The sequence below is a fragment of the Stegostoma tigrinum genome, chromosome 41 (assembly GCF_030684315.1).
Source record: "Stegostoma tigrinum isolate sSteTig4 chromosome 41, sSteTig4.hap1, whole genome shotgun sequence".
Classification (NCBI taxonomy): Eukaryota; Metazoa; Chordata; class Chondrichthyes; order Orectolobiformes; family Stegostomatidae; genus Stegostoma; species Stegostoma tigrinum.
This window is the reverse complement of record NC_081394.1, coordinates 16153629-16173996: the sequence shown is the minus strand read 5'-3', so window position 1 is coordinate 16173996 and position 20368 is coordinate 16153629. Positions and strand designations below refer to the sequence as shown.

Below are 20368 nucleotides of genomic sequence, written 5' to 3'. Positions count from 1 at the left end.
AATTGTAATAATTGAGTCATTCAGATGGACACACACCCTTCGGAACAAACAGTCCATGCCAACTATAATCCCAAACTAAACTTGTCCCACCTGCCAGCTCTTGGCCTCCAAACCTTTCCTATTCATGTACTTATCTATATGTCTTTTAGACATTTTAACTGTACCTACATCCAGCTGCTTTCTCTGGAAGTTTGTTCCACACATGGACTCTGCATAAAGAAGTTGCCCTTTGTATTCCTTTTAAATCTCTCTCCTCTCACTTTGAAAAATGTCCCATAGTCTTGAAATACCCCAGCCTCGGGGAAACCCCTGTCATTCACCTTATCTATACCCCTCATGATTTTATAAACTTTTTTATGGTCTAGTAAAGCTGTTCCAGCATCTCCTTAAACCCTCCAATCCCAGTAAATCCTGGTCAATCTCTCCTAAACCTTCTCCAGTTTATCAACATTCTTCCTATAAGTGGGCAACCAGAACTGGACACAGTACTCTGAAAGGGGTCTCATCAACATCTTGTACAACCTCAACGTAATATCCTAACTCCTATACTGAAAGGACTGAGCAATGAAGGCAAGTGTGCCCAACATATTCTTAACAACCCTTTCTATATGTGATGTAAACTTCATAGAATTATCTACCTGAACTCTTAGGTCCTTCTGTTCTACAACACTACCCGACACCCTATTTTTAATTGTATAAGTTCCACCCTTGTTCGTTTTACCAAAATGCAATATTGTCAGAATGTTCCATTCTCCCCATCTATACAACAGTAGATTGTGATATTTAGCTGAACCGGGTTTGGACAGTGGCCGCTGGTGGGACTGGGGCTGGTTCCTGGGGAGGAGGTGGGGGGGGCTGGACTTGGGGTGTCGGGGTGTGGAGCTGATTGGCACGGGGGGGGGGGGGGGGGGGCCAAGCAGCATCAATAGGGGCTGCACGGTGGCTCAGTGGTTAGCACTGCAGCCTCACATCACCAGGGACCCGGGTTCCATTCCAGCCTCAGGCGACCATCTGTGTGGAGTTTGCACATTCTCCCCATGTCTGCGTGGGTTTCCTCCGGGTGCTCTGGTTTCCTCCCACAGTCCAAAGATGTGCAGGCTAGGTGGACTGGCCATGCTAAATTGCCTATAGTGTTCAGGGGTGTGTGGGTTATAGGGGGATGGGTCCAAGTGGGATATTTCAAGGGGCGGTGTGGACTTGTTGGGCCGAAGGGACTGTTTCCACACTGGAGGGAATCTTAAAAAAAAGTAATGATTGGTCAGTAGAGGCAATTTCAAGTGCTGTTTTGATCCGGCAGTGATCCCACCTCCCCAAATCATGAAAGCCACACCCGCCTATGAAAAGCGCCCTCTAATTGGGTGTCCGATTATATACCGCCAGGATACTGCTCTCTGATTGGATGTCCCGTTACGTTCCGCCCAGATACCGATCGGTGAGCGGGTTCCCTCTTGTTTACCGCCCTCTAATTGGGTGCCCGATTGTATTGCGCCCAGATACCGCCTCTCATTGGGTCATCCGTCGCCCGAAGCTTAGATACCGATCGCTGATTGGTCAAGAGACTGGACACGGGCCGTTTCTGGTAGAGGAAATAGAATCAGAAAAGCCTATGACGCTATATCCTTTGCCAACGGGTCACAAGAAGAAAGCGAAGCCGGTAGGAATTTATATTATTGCCCACAGCCTGTGAATACCGTGTATACCCTGTAGAGACCATATGGATCTCCTGTACACACTCCCTATAAACCCCGTGTACATCTAAAAATACTCTGTGGGTTCCACGGTACTCTCTATTGGTTCTCCATAGATCCCGTGTGTCGGCCCCCCCCCACCCCAATCCCATGTAGGTCCTGTGTGTGCCCCCGATCCCGTGTGCCCCCGCCCGCCCGCTCGATCGATCCCGTGTCCGCCCGCTCGATCGATCGATCCCGTGTGCCCCCGCCCGCCCGCTCGATCGATCCCGTGTGCCCCCGCCCGCCCGCTCGATCGATCCCGTGTGCCCCCGCCCGCCCGCTCGATCGATCCCGTGTGCCCCCGCCCGCCCGCTCGATCGATCCCGTGTGCCCCCGCCCGCCCGCTCGATCGATCCCGTGTGCCCCCGCCCGCTCGATCGATCCCGTGTGCCCCCGCCCGCTCGATCGATCCCGTGTGCCCCCGCCCGCTCGCTCGATCGATCGATCCCGTGTGCCCCCGCTCGCCCGCCCGCTCGCTCGATCGATCCCGTGTCGCTGTGGTGTGACACCGCCCCCCCCCCCCCCCCAACCTGCCAACACCTTGTAGGTCCTGTGTGTGCTGCCCCTCAACACCGAGTAGGTCCCGTGTGTGCGCTGCCCCCCCCCCCCCCCCCGTGTCTGTCCGGTGTGGCCCACCCCCTCGTGGGTCCGGATAGCCATCCTATTGAGAAGCCATTAGACAACCTATAGACACATAGTTGTCAGAGACCGCACAGAAACCTCATACTCGCCATGCACACACCTGCTTGACCCAGTGTAGATCCTACAGAGACGCTGTAGGTCCCACCAGACCATTATAGACAGATCGATAGGATAGGGATATTCCTAGACACTGTGAACTATTTTATTGCTATGATGTTATCTCTAGTCTTCCTGACTTTGGTGAAAGTCAATCACTTTACTTTTGAAGATCCCTTTTCCAGTCTTTCTTTGTTCCAGGTGTTCTCATCACTCTGAGTGCTTTCAGGACAACATGAGCTCGAAGCCTGAGGACGTGTTCTCCCTAACCAAAGAGGACGAAGCAAGCGGGGTGACTGGCAGGTGAAGTCACATGAAGCCTTTGCTGGCAGGATATCCCAGCTCACAGTCCCACTCGGTTAGGATCCCAGGTCCCTTTAAGAAATGGTTTGGAGTGGTTTGAGAGCAGGTGTGGCTCTCTGCCTCTTCTATTGAAAGTTGGATTCTTCCATGTTCTAAGATTGTGTTAGAACATGGCTGAAGAGGGTGATTAAAATATCTAAGCAGCAGGAAGTAAAATCTCACTGCCGTCAACATTGTATAATGTCATTTCTGTTTGGGTGAAATCTTGATAGAAAAGGGGAGGAAATGAGAACTGTGTTCTTCTCCAGTGGAGGGCTGTGTATGTCAGAACCCTCCTGCATTCCACTAGGGACCTGGGATGGAAGCTGTTTCACACAGTTGCCCCATCCAGTTCTTGGTTTCACTAAGCTCTAGTGCTGTCATTTTGGTGGATCTCACGGTGTCACGGTGGTCATTACTGCTCCCTCTCAGTGCCAGGGACCCAGATTCAATTCCATCCTTGGTTGACTGTGCAAACTCCACGCAGGCATTCTCCCTGTGGCTGCGTGGGTTTCCTCCCCGAGTCTAAAGACATGCAGATTAGGGTGGATTGGCCGTGTTAAATTGCCCCAGAGAGTCCAAGGATGTGCAGACTAGGTGGATTAGCCTTGGAAATGTGGGGTTGCAGGGATAGGGTAGTGGGAGGTAAGTGTAGGTGGGATGCTCTTCGGACAGTCAGTGTGGATTCAGTGGGTCAAATGGCCTGCTTCCATACTGTAGATTATCCATAAAGTCATTGAATCATAGACTCAGTTTACAAAGCTTGTGTGAGATTGCCCACTCTCCTTGTTCATTTTTATTTTAGAAAACCTTTTGCTATGGTTAAAGGGAAAGCAATGGACAAAGTGTACTTTCATTTCCAGAAATTGTTGATAAATTGCAATATCAAAGGTTGTTGTGGCGGGGGGCAGTATATTGGCATGGATTTATTCCCTGGCAGAAAACAGTATACATAAGTTCTCCATTTGGCCAGATATAGTGTTTCGTTTCTCACAGGGATCAGTGCTGGGGCCTTAATTTTTTAAACAGTTTGTATCAATAACTTGGATCAAGGAACAAAAAGCTACAGTTGTTAAATGTATTGATATTGAAGGAGATGCAATGCATTCACATGTTCTTTCTATCTAAAAAGGACATCGCATTGTGTGTCAATATATTTAGTTTGCAGTACACGCCAGTGCACCACATCATAAGCCAGACTGGCGAGCTTTATCACTGCCCTTGTTTCAACTCAACAATAGGAGACAGCCATTCCCTGATGCATTGGCCAAAGCATTGTTCACAGAAATCAGACTAATCTGCCTGATTTAAACTTAGATAAAGCTTGGCTGTTAACAATCAGTCATTATTTTTTAACTGGTGTGATCTCCATGGAAATGCCTCTGGCAATCAGGCACTCTGGCCAATCAATCACCATTCTCATTTCAAACAGTATAAATATTGGATTCTCCTTTCAAACAGTATAAATATTGGATTCTCCTTTATTGGTATTCTGCAAATTTAAGATGAGTACGAGATTTGACACATTTTAGCAATATCAAAAAAGTGTTGATTAACAAAGATACAGTGATGCCAGGAAGTTTGAACTGAACAGAGAACAGCCCTGATAACATGAACCAGGAGTAGTTGAGAGACTTGAGCATGAATTGAGTTTAAATAATTTGTGATTTGGTAAGAAATATTTGCTCACTACCTAAATATATTGAGGGAGTCGACATATATTCTGTATCATTTGAGAAAGTTGCTATAAGCTTCAGTGGCCTAGAGAGTTATGAACAAAGTGTCAGAGCTTACAGCTGAATAGTCCAAGCTTATAATATGATTAAAATTCCGTGCTTAATACATTTCGGTCAGTTCCAAAAGCTTGCAGACAAAAGTTCTATGAGATCTCTCCTTGTTCTTCTAAGCTCCAGTGAATATATTCCCAATCGATCCATTCTGTCTCCATATTGTCAGCCCTGCCGTCCCAAGATCCTTCCGTAGACCAAGCTCTGTTCTGTACCTGACACGTTTTCCGATGTATTTTTGCATCAACTAATTTAACTACCTTCAGTCCCTTCATCCAGGTCGTTTGTATAAATTGTAAAGTATTGAGACTCCAGTGTCAAGTCCTGTTGTAAAGGTATACAGCACAGCAACCGATCCTTTGGTCCAATGAGACCATACTGACCACAATACCAAACTAAACTAGTCCCACCTGCCTATACTTTGCTCATATCCCTCCAAATATTTCTTATTCATGTATTTAACTAAATGTCTTTTCAATGTTTTATTTATACCTGCATCCACCACTTCTTGCAGAAGTTCTTTTAACGCATGGACCGTTCTGTGGTTTCATTTAAAAAATGCCCCTTGTGTCTTTTTTTAAATCTTTCTCCTCTCGCCTTAAAAATATCCCCCGTAGTCTTGAACTCCCCCATCCAAGGGAAAATATACCTGCCAGTCCCATTATCTAGGCTCTTCATGATTTTGTAAACCTCTATAAGGTCACTTCTGAACCTCCTATGTTCCAGTGAGAAGTCCCAGTCTGTCCAAACTTTCTTTATAACTCAAACCCTCCATTTCCAGCAACATCCTGGTAGATCTTTTCTGAACCCTCACCAGGTTAATAATATCCTTCCTAAAACAGGGAGGCCAGAACTGGACACAGTGCTCCAGAAGAGGCCTCACCAATGTTCTGTACAACCTCAACATGACATTCCAACTCCTGTACTCAGAAGACTGAGCATTGAAGACAAGTGTGCTAAATGCCTTCTTAACCACCCTGTCTACATATGATGCAAACTTCAAAGAATTATGTATTTGAACCGCGCAGTATCTCTGATTCCTGTTATATAGTCAATACAGCTTTTAATTTCTGCAGTAATCTTTTAATGTAGCTTTCTTTATCAAATATCTTCTGAAAAACTAAGTACAATACATCCACTGGTTCCCCTTTATCTACAGCACAATTTATTTCTTCAAAGAACTCAGCTAAGTTACTGAACATAATTTCCACATCATATTCGGTCACACTCTGGCTACATGCTCCTGAGCGTTGGTCCAGGAAAGGGATGCTGAGAGACCAGAGGACCCCTTCCACTATTATGGACCTGGCCAAAACTACCAGGACCATGGAGTCTGGCTGGGAAACCCTGACTGTCTGCCTGCCTCTAAATCAGGTGCACTCTGTACCTGGGTGTCCTTGAGAAGGGAGTACACTGTGTCCCCAGTAGCCCCAAACCCTTTGGAGATTGGTAGGCACCACAAGGGCTAGGGTGCATTATCTCCACTTCCCACCCTCCCTCAGACAGCACTACCTCACGGATGGGGTAACGTATCCTGCTCACTGGGTGATTCATTAATCAGGCAGTGGATATATATCGAATGAAAAGTTCTGGTGGTGCTCCACACCCCGCCCCCCACCACCACCATCCTGGCTACTGCTCCACATGGGAAAGGCAGAAACTGTTGTTTGTTCTGAACTGCAGATTTACATTGCAACCCTTGTAGATTTTTTTTCATGTCTTCAGTACAGATTCCATCACTAGGAATGGTACCCAGGCTGTAACCTCTCTCTCCCTCCTCTCATCCTCAGGATGTACATTCCAAAGATCATCTCCCAGGGCCCAGCCAAGGAGTGGATCGAGAGGCGCAGGCTCACCATCCGACCCTGGGCCTCCTTCATTGACCAGAAGCGATTCTCGCGGCCAAAGAACTTTGGCGAGCTGTGCAAGCGCGTGGTGAAGAACGTGGAGCACTTCCAGAGCAACTATGTGTTTGTGTTCCTGGGCCTCATCGTGTACTGTGTGTAAGTGAGAAGGAGAGGCAATGCGAGAACGTGTTAGGGAGGAATGGTGAAGTGAAAGACGGAGGGTGTTCCTCACTCAGGTATGGGGTGGGGAGAGTTGGCGATGTACCTGGTGTGATGGAGTAGCTGCCTCTCCTCACCCCGGTACTGCTACACCCTCACCAGTACCTGCCCCAAATTTTCTCCCTGGTTGATTGGCCAGATTCTCCTAGTTAAGGGAGAGGCACAGATTCCCAGGCAGAACTGCTTCATAGGGCACTAACGTACACTCTGAACCATTACAGGGTGTTGGAGGTGGGGTTATCACCCTCTTACACTTCCTTGTACCAGACACTGGGAAACAGTATACACTGTTGCCATTCTCCTTTTCCCCCCCCCCACCGACTTGGGCCACTGGGGTTGTCTCATCACAAATGTAATCTGTTACAGAGTCTCTGTCAGTTTTCATTGCTACTGTGTGTGTGTGTCACACTCTCATTCACTCTCTCACTCTCACTCTCATTCTCCCACTCACACTTTCTCTTCTTCTCTTCCCACTCCCAGGATCACCTCTCCAATGCTGCTCATCGCCCTGGTGGTGTTTTTCGGAGCTTGTTATATCGTTCACCTGCGAGCTTCCCAGTCCCGCCTTGTCCTGTTCGGTAAGTGATCTGAAACCACGGGTGTTCGATGGTGCTTCTGGATCAGCTCACAGATGGTGAGCTCCATTTACATCCTGCCCTGTTTGCTTCTGTCGTATTCCCAAACACAGAGTAAACTAATTTTGAGGGAAAACTATGCAGAATATCAAACAGACAGAAAGAGCTTCTCCAAATCATAAAAGTCATACAGCAGAGAAACAGGTCTTTCAGCCCACCATGTCTATACTGACCAACAAACACCAAACTATACTCATCCCATTTACCTGTACCACTATGCCTTGGCATTTTAAGTATTCATCCAGGTGCAGCTTAAATGTTGAGAGTCTCTACCTGCACCACCCTCTCAGGCAGCTTGGCCATTCAAACCTCCTATAAACCACCTACTCCTCACCTTAAACTAATGCCCACTGGTTTTGGATACGTCTGCTGTGGCGACGAGATTCTCACAATCTACTGTCTCATGATTTTGTTTAGCTCAATTGGATTCCCCATCCAGAGAGAGTAGGAATTGCTGATGCTGGAGAATCTGAGATAATACGGTGTGAAACTGGATGAGCACAGCAGGTCAAGCAGCATCAGAGGAGCAGGAAAGCTGACATTTCAGGTCGGGAGAGAAGTGTCCTGACCTGAAATGTCAAGCTTTTCTGCTGCTCTGATGCTGCTTGATGTGCTGTGTTCATCCAGCTTCACACCATGTTATCTCAGCTTCACCATCCAGCCTGATCTGCAGGAAAACCTAACCCAGACTAGCCGTGCTGTGCTCATAACTAAGACTTTTCACCCCAGGCAACATCCTGGTGAATTTCCTCTGCATACTGTCCAGTGCCATCATGTCCTGATGGTGTGGTGACCAGAACGCACATACCATCTCACGTGGAGCCTGAGCAGTGTTTTATAAAAGTTACAACAAGACTTCCCTGTTGCTATACTCTACACCTTGGCTAATGAAAGCAAGCGTCCTGTATGCCTTTTTCCCCACCCTGCCTACGTGTGCTGACACCTTCAGGGATCTATGGACTTGTACTCCAGGGTCCCTTTTGAAATAACTTCAGAGGCCAGTATCCCACCCTTTACTTACGCGTGCACAGTACATGACACTGACATAACTAGCTCAGAGCTGGCAGCTAGAGTGAGTGAAACCTCAGATTCTTGTTTATATTTGTCAGCCAGGACTCCCTGATTGGATTAGCTTCACAGCCCCAGTCAGAGAACTCATTCTACGAGGTCTACCTAGCTGATCATCATCTTCCAAACATTACACCTTTTATTATTCAGTTTTCATGTCATCTGTATATTGGCTAATTGTATCTTCGATATTCACAACCAAACCGTGATATGGCAGTGCCTGGGGTGGACAGGATCAGAAATCACACGACTTTGGGTTATAGACCAACCAATTTATTTGAAGACAACAGTTTTCAGAGCCTCACTCCTTCAAATGTTACGTTGTATTTTTAAGTAAACTTGTTGCACTATAACCTGGTGTTGTGATTTCTGACCACATACCAATCATTAATGTGCATAACAAGCACCACGTTTGCCTTTATTGGTCAATGCATTGAGTACAGGAGTTGGGAGGTCATGTTGCAGCTGTACAGGATGTTGGTTAGGGCCACTTCTGGAATACTGGCTCAGTTTTGGTGGTCTTGCTGTAGGAAAGATGTTATTAAACTTGAAAGGATTCAGAAAAGATTTAGAAGGGTGCCACTGGGACTGGAGGGTTTGAGCCATAGGGAGAGGCTGAACAGACTGGGGCTGTTTTTGCTGGAGTATCAGAGGCTGAGGGGTGACCCTGTAGAAGTTTATAAAATCATGAGGGGCATGGATAGGGTAGATAGCCCAGGTCATTAAGGAGGCAGTGCTGGGCAAGCTAGTGGGGTTAAAGGTAGACAAGTTTCCTTGACCCTAATGAAATGCATCCCAAGGTACTAAAAGAGGTGATGGGGGAATTAGTAAATGCACTAGTAATTATTTACCAAAATTCCCTGGGCGCTGGGGTGGTTCCTGCAGATTGGAAAACAGCCAATGTGACACTGCTGTTTAAAAAAGGAAGTAGACAAAAAGCAAGTAACTATAGGCCAGTTAGCTTAACTTCGGTAGTGGGGAAAATGCTTGAATCTATCATTAAGGAAGAAATAGCAATTCTTGATATAAATTGTCCCATTGGGAACACTCAGCATAAAGAAGAGTAGATCATGTTTAATTAATTAGGTGGAAATCTTTGAGGACATTACTTGCGCGGTGGACAATGGGGAATCTGTGGATGTGGTGTATCTGGATTTCCAGAAGGCATTTGACAAGGTGCCACGCCAAAAGCTGCTACATAAGATAAAGTTGCACGGTATTACAGGTAATGTATTGGCACGTTCAGAGGATTGGTTGACTAGTAGAAAGCAAAGAATCGGGGTAAATGGGTGTTTTTCTGGTTGGCGGCCAGTGGCTGGTGGTGTGCCTCAGGGATCACTGTTGGGACTGCAGTTGTTTACAATTTACACAGGTGATCTGGGGTTAGGGACTAAGTGTGGTGTGTCAAAATTTGCAGATGACATTGAGATGAGTGGTAGAGCAAAGTGTGCAGAAGACACTAAAAGTCTGCAGAGGGTTATAGACAGCGTAAGTGAGTGGGCAAGGGTCTGGCAGATGGAATACAATATTGGTAAGTGTGAGGTCATCCATTTTGGTACGAATAACAACAAAATGGACCATGTTTTAAATGGTAAAAAAAATTGCAGCACACTGCTGTGCGGAGGGACTTGGGTGTCCTTGTACATAAATCGCTGAAAGTCGGATTGCAGGTACAGCAGGCAATTAAAAAGGCAAATGGAATTTTGTCTGCCATTGCTCGAGGGATGGAGTTTAAAATAGGGAGGCTTAGCTGCAGCTGTGTAGGGTCCTGGTGAGGCCATACCTGGAGCACTGTGTGCAATTTTGGTCTCCTTTAATGAAGAGATATACTAGCACTGGAACGGGTGAAGAGGAGATTCACTCGGTTGGTTCTAGATGTGAGAGGGTTGCATTATACTCATTGGAATTCATAAGAATGAGGGGAGATCTTTATAGAAAAATAAGATTATGAAGGGAATAGATAGACTGGAAGGTTGTTTCCACTAGCAGGTGAAACTAGGACTGGGGGCCCGGCCTCAAAATAAAGTGAAGCAGATGTAGGACTGAGGTCAGGAGGAACTTATTCACCCAAATGGTTGTGAATCTGTGGAATTCCCTGCCCAGTGAAGTGGTTGAAGCTACCTTGCTGAATGTTTTTCAGGCAAGGCTAGATAATTCCTTTTACTGTTCAAAAATTTAAGGGTTATGGTGAGTGGGCGGGTAAGTGGAGCTGAGTCTCAAAAAGATCAGCCATGATCTTATTAAATGGCGGGGCAGGCTCGAGGGGCCAGATGGCCTATTCCTGCCCCAAGTTCTTAGGTTTTTTTTCTCCCCCAGGGTAGGGAAGTCCAAAACCAGAAAGGTTTTAAGGTGAGAGAGGAAAAAAATTTGAGACCTAAGGGACGGCTTTTTCACACGGGAGGGTGGCTTATGTATGGAGTGAGCTGCCCAAGCAAATGGTGGAGGCTGGTTCAGTTGCAACATTTTGAAAGGCATCTGGCTGTGCCCATGCATAGGAAGTGTTTAGAGGGATTTGGGCCAAATGGGACAAGATTAACTTAGAGTATCTGATCGGCATGGATGAATTGAACCGTGGAGTCTGTTGCATGCAGTACAGTTGTGTGACTCTAATTACAGGAAGCAACTCTTTACTTCCTGTTTGCAAGCCAGTTTTGGATCCTGTCTGCCAAGTTTGGAACAGTGAAAGATATGGATGAATGTGAGCATTGGTCCTGGCAGAGGGTGTGACTGTGAACAAGCATAGTCTGTCTTCATGGTACAAAACACTCCATGCATCCCAACTATGAAAATTAAACTGTGGGGGCAAGGGGAGGGAAGGAACTTAGCCCGATTCGACAAAAAAGACTGTCACGTTCCCCAAACCTGACCCTCTGCGTCCTAAAGGAAGACACCTTTGGCATAGTAGAATCATTGGCTGTCATTTTCCACAATTCCTTGGGTTTGAGAACAGTCACAGTTCCCTGGAAAACAACAACTGTCCCTCCTATGTTCTGGGAAGGGCAAGACAGAAAAACAGGAAATTATCAGCCTGTTACCCTGTCAGTCGTCATTGGCAAACTGCCAGATCCCATTCCGAAGCAAGCTAGACCAGGATATGTAGAAAAATCAAATATGACTGCACAGATCAGATCTAAGCTCTATTCCTGCCGCATCCAGTCATGTTTGGTGGTTTACAATGAAACAACTCACTGGAGGAGGAGGATCCACAACTATCTTCAATGATGGAAGAGGCTGACTCATTATTTGAATTAGTAAGATTGAAGCTATTGTAAAAGTCATCAGCCAGAAGTGCCAAGTGGATGATCCATCTCAGCCTCCTCTAGTGGCCCCTGGCTTTACAGATACCAGTCTTCAGCTAATTCGATTCACTCTGTGATATCAAGAGTGACACTGGATATTGCAAAGTCTTTGGGCCCTGACAACATTCTGGCAATAGTCCTGAAGACTTGTGCTCCAGAACTTGCCACTCCCCTAGCCAAGCTGTTCCAATACAGTTAAAACACTCGTATCTACCCAACAATGTGGGAAATTAACCCCCGTGTTTGTTTGTTGTGCAGGTCGAGAGTTGAGCCCTGCTCATCAGTACGGTCTGTCTGGAGCAATCTCCTTCCCCTTCTTCTGGTTGGCTGGTGCTGGATCAGCTGTGTTCTGGGTCCTGGGTGAGTAACTGCAGGTTTCAGGGAGAGAATTGTCTTTGGAAACCTGTACACCACTGAGTTCAGACAGTGTTGCTATCTTGGACTCCCCTCTCTCACCGTGTCCTATATCTTATTTGCCCACCCTCCCTCCCTTCCCCCCCCCCCCCCCCCCCCCTCTCCCATGCACACTGTTTTCTCCTCATTTGACATCTTGTTTCAACTTTCCCTCCCTCCACCTAGATGTGAACCTTATTTTCTCTATCTCTGTCTGTCTCCCTCCCTCCTCCAGGTGCCACCCTGGTGTTCATTGGCGGTCATGCTGGTTTCCACGAGTTGGAGTCGGGAGACGTTGATGAGCTTCAGATGGAGTCAGTATAAGCAGGGGCAGCTGGCTCAGACATTGGGAGAATGGTCATAGCTGCAGCACTTTATACAGAGGGAGAGGTTGGGCAGTCTATCGAGAATTCACCAAGGCTGCTCACTTTGTCACTTCGGAGTTTTTCCAATGGGCAGTCTGTGTGTTTCAGTCTGAACTTGAAGAGCCCAGGAGGTGCTCACCTCACTGTAACCTTTCAGCGAGTCAAACTCATAATAATGTCCTCTCCTGGAATGTTATATACACGCTTAGATTATCAAGCTGCTTTTGACTTTTCATTATTTACTGATTCGTGTTGTGAGTGATATTTGTAGGTGCCGGGACTTCTGTATGTAAACGGGCTATGGGTGGTAAGTGTGACTGCTGGCTTGGCTCCCGCGGTTGTCAGTGGATATTATTTTCTGAAGTGACCCTTTGCCTGTTCTGTGTATTTTTAAAGACCTGACAGATAAAGAGGCCAATCCCAGCACCCTCAGCCTGTCTCACTGCTGAGCCTTGTCCCTACTCACTGCCTGTTGTGTTTGTCACCTTCCCTGTTGCACGGCCTGTTGCCTTGCCTTCTCCGATCCTCACGTTCTGCATCCCACTCCTCCCGGTCACATTCCGCTCTCTCTCATACTCCTCTTTCTCCCAGCCTCAAAAGGAAAAAGAAATGCGGAGAAGTGGACAAGGAGTCACTCCAGAAACTAATATCAACTGACATTTCCACCGATAGACCAGAGCCAATAGTTTCAATGTTACAATCCACAGCCTGTATACCACTCCACCTTGGTCTTTTATCAGTGTAGAATCTTACAGAACAGCAAACATGCATTGGGCCTCTGACCTACTTATACTAGTCCCACTTTGCCACACTATGCCTTCAATGTTATGACATTTCAAGTGGTTGTCCAAGTGCTTTTTAAAGGTTGGGAGGTTTCCTGTCCCGACTGTCCTCCCAGGTAGTGTATTCTGACCCATGCCATTCTCTGCATGAAACAATCCTCAAATCACCCTCTAAATCTCCTGCCTTTTACTTTAAAATAATTGAACCTTCAACTCAGGGCATCAGCTGCTCCCGAACTCTCTTTCTCTCCTCCTGCTCCTCCTCCTCCTCCTCCTCCTCCTCCTCCTCCTCCTCTCTCCCCCCTCCCCCCCCCATGCCTCTCATAATCCTACACACTTCTATCAGGTCACTCCTCAACCTTCTCTGCTCCAAAGAAAACAACCTCCAGCCTCTCTTCATCACTGAAATTCTCGGTCCCCGGCAACACTCTGGTGAATCTCCTCTGCCACCCCTCCAGTGCAATCACATCCTTATTATAGTGTGGAGACTGGAACCGCGCATAGTTCTCCAGCTGTGGCCTCATCAAAATCATAGATTCAAACAGCATGGAAACAGACCCTTTGATCAGTCCATGCTAATGATAATCCAAAATGAAACTAGCCCCAACTGCCTGTGCCTGGCCCATATCCCTCCAAACGTTTCCTATACTTGTACTTATCCACATGTCTTTTTAACATTGTAACCATACCTGCATCCACCACTTCCTCTGGAAGTTTATTCCACACATGATAAAAGTGTGTTTTGTTTTAAAACAAAACTCCTCTTGTGTCTTTTTAAAATGTTTCCCCCTACTTTTCGACTCCCCTACCTGCGGGGGAAAAAAGACCTTGGCTGTTCCCCCTATCCATCCTCTTGTGATTTTATAAATCTCTAACGTCACTCCCTGGCTTCCTATGCTCCAGAGAAAATAGCCCAACCAATCCAGCTTCTCTTTATAACCCAAATCCTCCATTCCCAGCAACACCCTGGTAAATCTCCTCTGGACCGTCTCCATCTCAATAATCACTTCATATAACAGGGCAACCAGAACTGGGCACAAGTCCCGTACAGCTCCACCATAAGCTCCCCCCTCTTATAAGCTGTGCCTCATAACACGTGAGTCCTGTATTACTTGGTATAACTACTGTCAATGTTAAGAGTCTCCCATGTCAGGAGGAAGGGTCAGAGGGGAAACTAGGTCAATGCTCCACCAAACACCTGGGAAGGAGCAGGGAGCAAGTCTAATAGACAGAGTCAGGAGTTGGGCTCTTAAGTTGCCCAGCAGGTTCCCAAGAGTGACAGTCTCTGACTCAGCTTGAACCATCTGCAGATTAATGTCAGAGCAGGTTGAAGAATGATGGAACTTAATGTTCGTTTTCTGAAAACATATTGCTTTAAGGCAAAAAATCTCTCAATAGGAAGACAGAGCTGTGGATAAGTAGGGAAGGTAAGACCACATTAGGTGAAAGGAGGAGGCTTATGAAGTTGCCAAATAGGTTGCAAGCAATCTCACTGCATCTTGCAAAATTCTTAAAGGCAGAACAGACACTGAAAGGATGTCTCCCCCAACTGTTGGGACAACCCTGGAGTAAAAGGCTCCTCATTTAGGGCTGAGATGAGGAGGGAATATGTTCTCTTGGAGGGTAGAGAATCTTAGGAATTCTTGACCCCAGAGGGCAGGCTCAGCTGTAAACCAGAGATTGAGATTGTTAATAACGAAGAGGGAGCAGCCTGAGAATGTGACATTCTGGTACATCCTTGATGATCTAGAATGATACAAAGGCTGAACAGCCTCCATTTATGTCTAATTCCTACCTCTAGATGCTTATTTCCAGTTTTTTGTTTTATTACATGCAGGTGTAATGACTGTTTTCAACAGGACTTTCCCTCCGTTTTTAGTTAGCTACTCTCCGAAGACTTCTGTGCCACAAATCTATTTATTATCTGGCCCTCCACATCTGCCCTGGCTGTAACTCTTTCTACTTCCTCTCATCCTGTCCTGTTACCATTTTGGAAGTTTGCATTTCTTGTCATTTTATATCTGTCACCTCCTGATATCCCATGTCCCATCGTACCGTCCCACGGTTCTCACTCCACGAAACGGAACGCCCCTCCTTCATAACTCAAACCTTCCAGTCCAGTTAGCATGCCAGTAAATCTTTTCTGCATTCTTTCTAGTTTAATAATATCCTTTCTATAGTAGGGGGACCCAGAATGGTGCGCAGTACTCCAAATGTGGCCTCACCAATGTCTTGTACAGCTGTGATAAGATTTCCCAACTCCTGTACTCAGTACTCTGATTTTAAAATCAAACATGCCAAAAGCCACCTTCACCACCCTGTCTACCTGTGATTCCACTTCCAGGGAGCTGTGAATCTGTATCCCGAGCTCTCGTTGTTCTGTAACAATCCACACAGTTCTGCCATTGTCCGTAAGCCCTCCCTGGTGTGACCTGCCAAAATGCAATGTACCACATCTGTCTAAATTAAGTGCCATGTGCCATTTGTCAGCCCACTGGCCCAGTCAATCAAGATCTTGCTGGATTGTCATTCTTCAGATTTTAAAATCCTAGTTTCAATTTGAACTACATCTTCTTTCAAACTTAATAGAAAATTTCATCATATTATGGTCACTGTTCACTAAAGATTGTTTTGCAACCTTAACTGCATTGTGGATGGTCTCGTGTACAGTGGTAGTATCCCTAACTCCTGAGCCAAGAGTCCCGGGTTCAAGTTCCACCTGCCCCCGAGGAGTACATGTTAACATCTCTGACCAGGTTAGAAAAATATCTAGTTATAAAATAGGGATGACTGAGCCGTGGCTACAGGTGAAATCAGGAGATGGAATTAAACATTGAAGGTCCTAATAGAGTTTGAAAAGAAGAGGTGAATGGGGAGCTGTCCTTAGTCAAGATGGCAGTAGATTAAAATAGAATAAAAGAAATAAAAAGACTCAAATAGATGGTAACAAGAAAAGAGAGGAAAGGGTTAACTACACTGTTGGTGTTGTCTACAGAGCACCTGAAATTGTCAGAGAAGGAAAGCAAGTATGCTATCAAATTACACAATTGAATTCTTAAAAATAAGGGGAAATGCCTGTTTACATTAGTGCAGTATGATATACATCACCCTGGCCGTGACTGGACACAAGGGGCCTGTAAAGGAGAACCTGGAACAGAGTTTTCTCAATCTGTGCAGTGCTCCTGTCTAATCCAAGATGAATAGAAGACAGAACATTTGCAGTTAGATCTAATGATTGAGAATGAATCAGAACAGAGAAGTAGAGCATCTAGGCAGTAGCAACTTTACCATAATGATTAATTGCATCATCCAAACATTGTTGCCAATGTTAACAGATTGGCGACTTGCCAGTGAGGGAGGGGTGATGATTGTCGATTCTTTTTTTGGATGAGTGAAGATTGGAGAAGGCTTGGGTGGAACGTGTATATCAAATAGACTGATAGCTGGGTCAACTAGCCTGTCTGTGATGCATTGTATACACTCAGATTTGGGAGGGATATCAGGAATGATATGGTGGAAATAGCTAAGGAACGAGGGCAGCACGGTGGCTATGATTTATTTTTCCTTTTTTATTCATTAACAGGATGAGGGTATCTCTGGCCAGGCAGCATTTATTGCCCATCCCTACTTACCAAGAGGGCAGTTCAGAGTCACCCACATTGCTGTCACACGTAGGCCAGACCAAGTCGGGATGACAGTTTCCTTTCCTAAACGACGCTATTGAACCAGATGGTCTTTTGCTGCTAGTTGACACTGGATTCATGATTGTCGTTAGACTCTTAATTCAAGGTTTTTTAAATTCAAATTCCACCACATACCACGGCGGGATTTGAACCCAGGTGCCCAGAATATCATCAAGGTCTCTGGGTTAACAGTCCAGTGCCAATACCATTGCCTCCCCATTGCTGTCTGACCATGCCAGGGACCTGGCTTCGATTCCACCCTCAGGCAACTGTCTGTGTGGAGTTTGCATGTTCTTGCCTTGTCTGCGTGGGTTTCTTCTGGGTGCTCCGATTTCCTCCCACGCTCTGAAGATGAAAAGGTTAGACTAAATTGGGCAATGCAGGGTTATGGGATAGGGTGAGATTCTCTTTGGGGGGTCAGTGTGGACTCAATGGGCTGAATGGCCTGTTTCTGCACTGTAGGGATTGTATGATTGTAGAAATGTGTAGGGTATGTTCGCTAGTGCCCAGCATCAGGAAGCCACTCTCATTTGCCCTGCTGAAGTTACAGGTCACACAGTTCCTGCTCCTTTCTCCCCCAACCCGTGGTGGGTGATTTGGGGCACCTCGTACCTGTTCTCTTTCTCTGCAGGCCAGGTATCCGATGATGTTTGGTCTCCGTCATTCTGGTCAAGGTCCATGAATGTCAGCCTGGTAGACCCTTCTCTTTCCCCCCCACCCCCTGATGTTGGTCTTTCTTAATCCATAGATGTCAGTTAATGAAACATAAGATGTGGAAGAGGAAGTAGGCCATTCAGCCCATTGAGCTCCAACAACCAATGTATCACGGCAGATCTGATTATCTGTGACTCTGCTTTTCTGCCTGTTTCCCCCCTAATCCTTGATTCCCTTACTGATTAGAAGTCTGTCTCAGCTTTCAATATACCCCATGACCAAGCGCCATAGCCCTCTGAGTGAAGAAGTTCCTCCTTCCCTTTGTCTTGAATGAGTGACCCCTTATTCTGAGTTGATGTCCTCTGGCCTGAGACTCTTGCAGAAGGGAAAACTGCACCCACCCTGTCACTCCTCTAAGAATTTTGCTCAGTAAGGTTACTTGGAAAATTGTGTTCAGTACTGGCTGCCTCATTATAGGAAAGATGTGGAAGCTTTAGGGTGTAGAGGAGATTTACCAGGATGCTGCCTGGACTGGAGGGCAGGTCTTTAGAGGAAAGGTTGAGGGAGCTAGGGCTTTTCTCATTGGAGCAAAGAAGGTTGAGAGGCGACTTGATGGAGGTTTCCAAGATGATGAGAGGTGTAGATGGAATGGATAGCCAAAGACTTTTTTCCCCAGGTCAGAAATGGCTTTTACAAGGGGGCATAATTTTAAGGTGATTGGAGGAAGGTATAGGGGAGATGTCAGAGGTAGGTTCTTCACACAGAGAATGGTGGGCGTGTGGAATGCGCTGCCAGTGGTGGCAGTGGAGTCAGATACTTTAGAGACTTCCAAGTGACTCTTGGATAGGCACCTGGAGGATAGTAAAATGCAGGGTAGATTGATCTTCGCAGGATAATAGGTCAGCACAGCATCGTGGGCCAAAGGGCTGTTCTGTGAAAGGTTGCTTCTCGTTCTCCTAAGCTCATGATGAGTAGAGGCCCAATCTATCTCACCTGGCCCCATCAGACAGTCCCGCCTTACTGGTATCAGCTTTCTGACATTCCCAAGAGTCTGTAAGTGTCCTTTTTAATGTAAAAAAGAAAATCTTTATTGAACAAGAAAGAAAACCCTATATTAACACTAGACAGACAGGTAGGGCAGATTTTAACACAAACACCAGCAAAAGGATTCAAACACTCAGTCTTCCTAGTGACCGCCTCAGAAGCACCTAAACCACAGTGTGGAGTCATCATTGTCTCCACATCTAGGCATCTTGCTCCAACATTTCGCTGCATCCATTTGATGGATTTCTTCAGATGGTACCTCTCGCTGAAATATCTAAAACTGCAAATTAAACTCTCTGCTCCATACACGTGAAATGCTCTGAAAATGAAATCCCACTATTCGTCTCGCACTGTTATTGTCAGTGGCCAATTACTTTTGTACTGTGGTCAAAATAAATGTCTCAAGGCTTCTTAAACAAACTCAAAATAATTATTTTGTTATTTACAAAGATTTTTCTTAAAGCAGGTGGCAAACTCTGCATAATATCTAAATGATCCAGAATTATAACTTGGTGGGGTGGGGGGTGGGGAGGGGAGAGTAGGTTCTCAGTGGTTAGCACTGCTGCCTCATAGCATCAGGGTCCTGGGTTTGATACCACCCTCGGTAACTGTATGGAGTTTGCATGTTCTTGCTGTGTCTGCATAGATTTCCTTCTGGTGCTCTAATATACTCCCAAAGTGCAAAGATATGCAAGTTAGGTGGGTTGGCCATGCAAAATTGCCTGTAGTGTCTAGGGATGTGCAGGTGAGGTGGGTTATCTGTGAGAAATTCAGAGTTGCAGGGATAGATTAGGGGTTGGGATACTGTTCAGAGGGTTGGTGTAAACTCGATGGGCTGAATGGCATGCTTCCACGCTATAGGGATTCTGTGATTAATCCCACATATGGGCGCGCACACCAAATTAGATAAATCTCTGCAGAGATGATGGGTTTCCTAAAAACAAAAGGTCAATGGGAGAAAAACAGCACTGCTGGGCCAAAGGTGTGGAAACATTTTGTCCATGACTACTGATTCCCTTACTGATTAAACATCTCCCTATCTCAACTTTGAATATAGTTAGCGACCCAACTTCTTCAGCTCTGTGCAGTGAAGAATTCCAGGGATTCTCCATCCTCTGAGATAAGTTCTTACGTCCGCTGAATTTCCTGTTGATGAAGCTAATTCTACACCCAGTGTAGATTAATCAACTTGGATTCAAATTGCAGATAAAAGGTCAGTGTTTGGAAATGCGACGATTACCCAATTCAAAACAAAAGCAAATGGGATTTTCAGAGAGAGACTGCAACTTCTCTTTGCTCACTCTGATTGCTGGGTCCACAAAACAGATTACTCTCCTTTGCTCCTTTTCTAATGCCACTGGCTTCCAAAAAAATCAAACTGTCTTAAAGCACGTGCTAAACCTTGACCTCCGTTTCCAAAAACACAGATGGCACAACTCTTTCCTCTCAAAAATGTCCAAATTGTTCAGCATCTTCCAAGCTTTGTCCTAATTAATAGATAAATGTTCCCAATGTTACTTTGACTTCAGAGGAAACGCAAGTTTCTTAAACTCGCTTTTTTCACAGATTTTCTTAGAGATGAGTTTAGCTATCATGTTTACACTCTCTGACACAAGAATTGGTTGTGTAGTTGATAGTGAGGAAGGTTACCTCAGAGTATGACGAAACCTTGATCAGATGGGCCGTTGGGCCGAGGAGTGGCAGATGGAGTTTAGATAAATGTGAGGTGCTGCATTTTGGAAAGACAAATCAGGGCAGGACTTGTACATTGAATTGTAAGGT

General features: G+C 45.9%; 1 protein-coding gene across 2 annotated transcripts; it reads left to right on the top strand.

Annotated features, from left to right (window-relative positions):
• The first annotated feature begins 1544 nt into the window (after positions 1–1544).
• rabac1 (Rab acceptor 1 (prenylated)) lies at positions 1545–19006 on the top strand. Of its 2 annotated transcripts, none has more exons than XM_048523702.2 (6): positions 1545–1654; positions 2670–2771; positions 6388–6600; positions 7144–7241; positions 11924–12025; positions 12294–19006. In XM_048523702.2, exons 2-6 carry the CDS (start codon positions 2704–2706, stop codon positions 12380–12382), a joined length of 570 nt encoding a protein of 189 aa, XP_048379659.1. In that variant the 5' UTR covers positions 1545–1654; positions 2670–2703; the 3' UTR covers positions 12383–19006. The 2 variants fall into 2 exon arrangements, with proteins under 2 accessions (XP_048379659.1, XP_059497384.1); XM_059641401.1 differs by having other exon boundaries at positions 1615–1654; positions 2654–2771.
• Positions 19007–20368: the final 1362 nt, after the last annotated feature.

Excerpts from the sequence above, each read along its gene's own strand:
- rabac1 (XM_048523702.2), top strand. The coding sequence starts at position 2,704 with ATGAGCTCGAAGCCTGAGGACGTGTTCTCCCTAACCAAAGAGGACGAA. Across the intron at positions 2,772-6,387 it reads GCAAGCGGGGTGACTGGCAG|GATGTACATTCCAAAGATCA; the intron begins GTGAAGTCACAT and ends TCTCATCCTCAG. Across the intron at positions 6,601-7,143 it reads GGCCTCATCGTGTACTGTGT|GATCACCTCTCCAATGCTGC; the intron begins GTAAGTGAGAAG and ends TCCCACTCCCAG.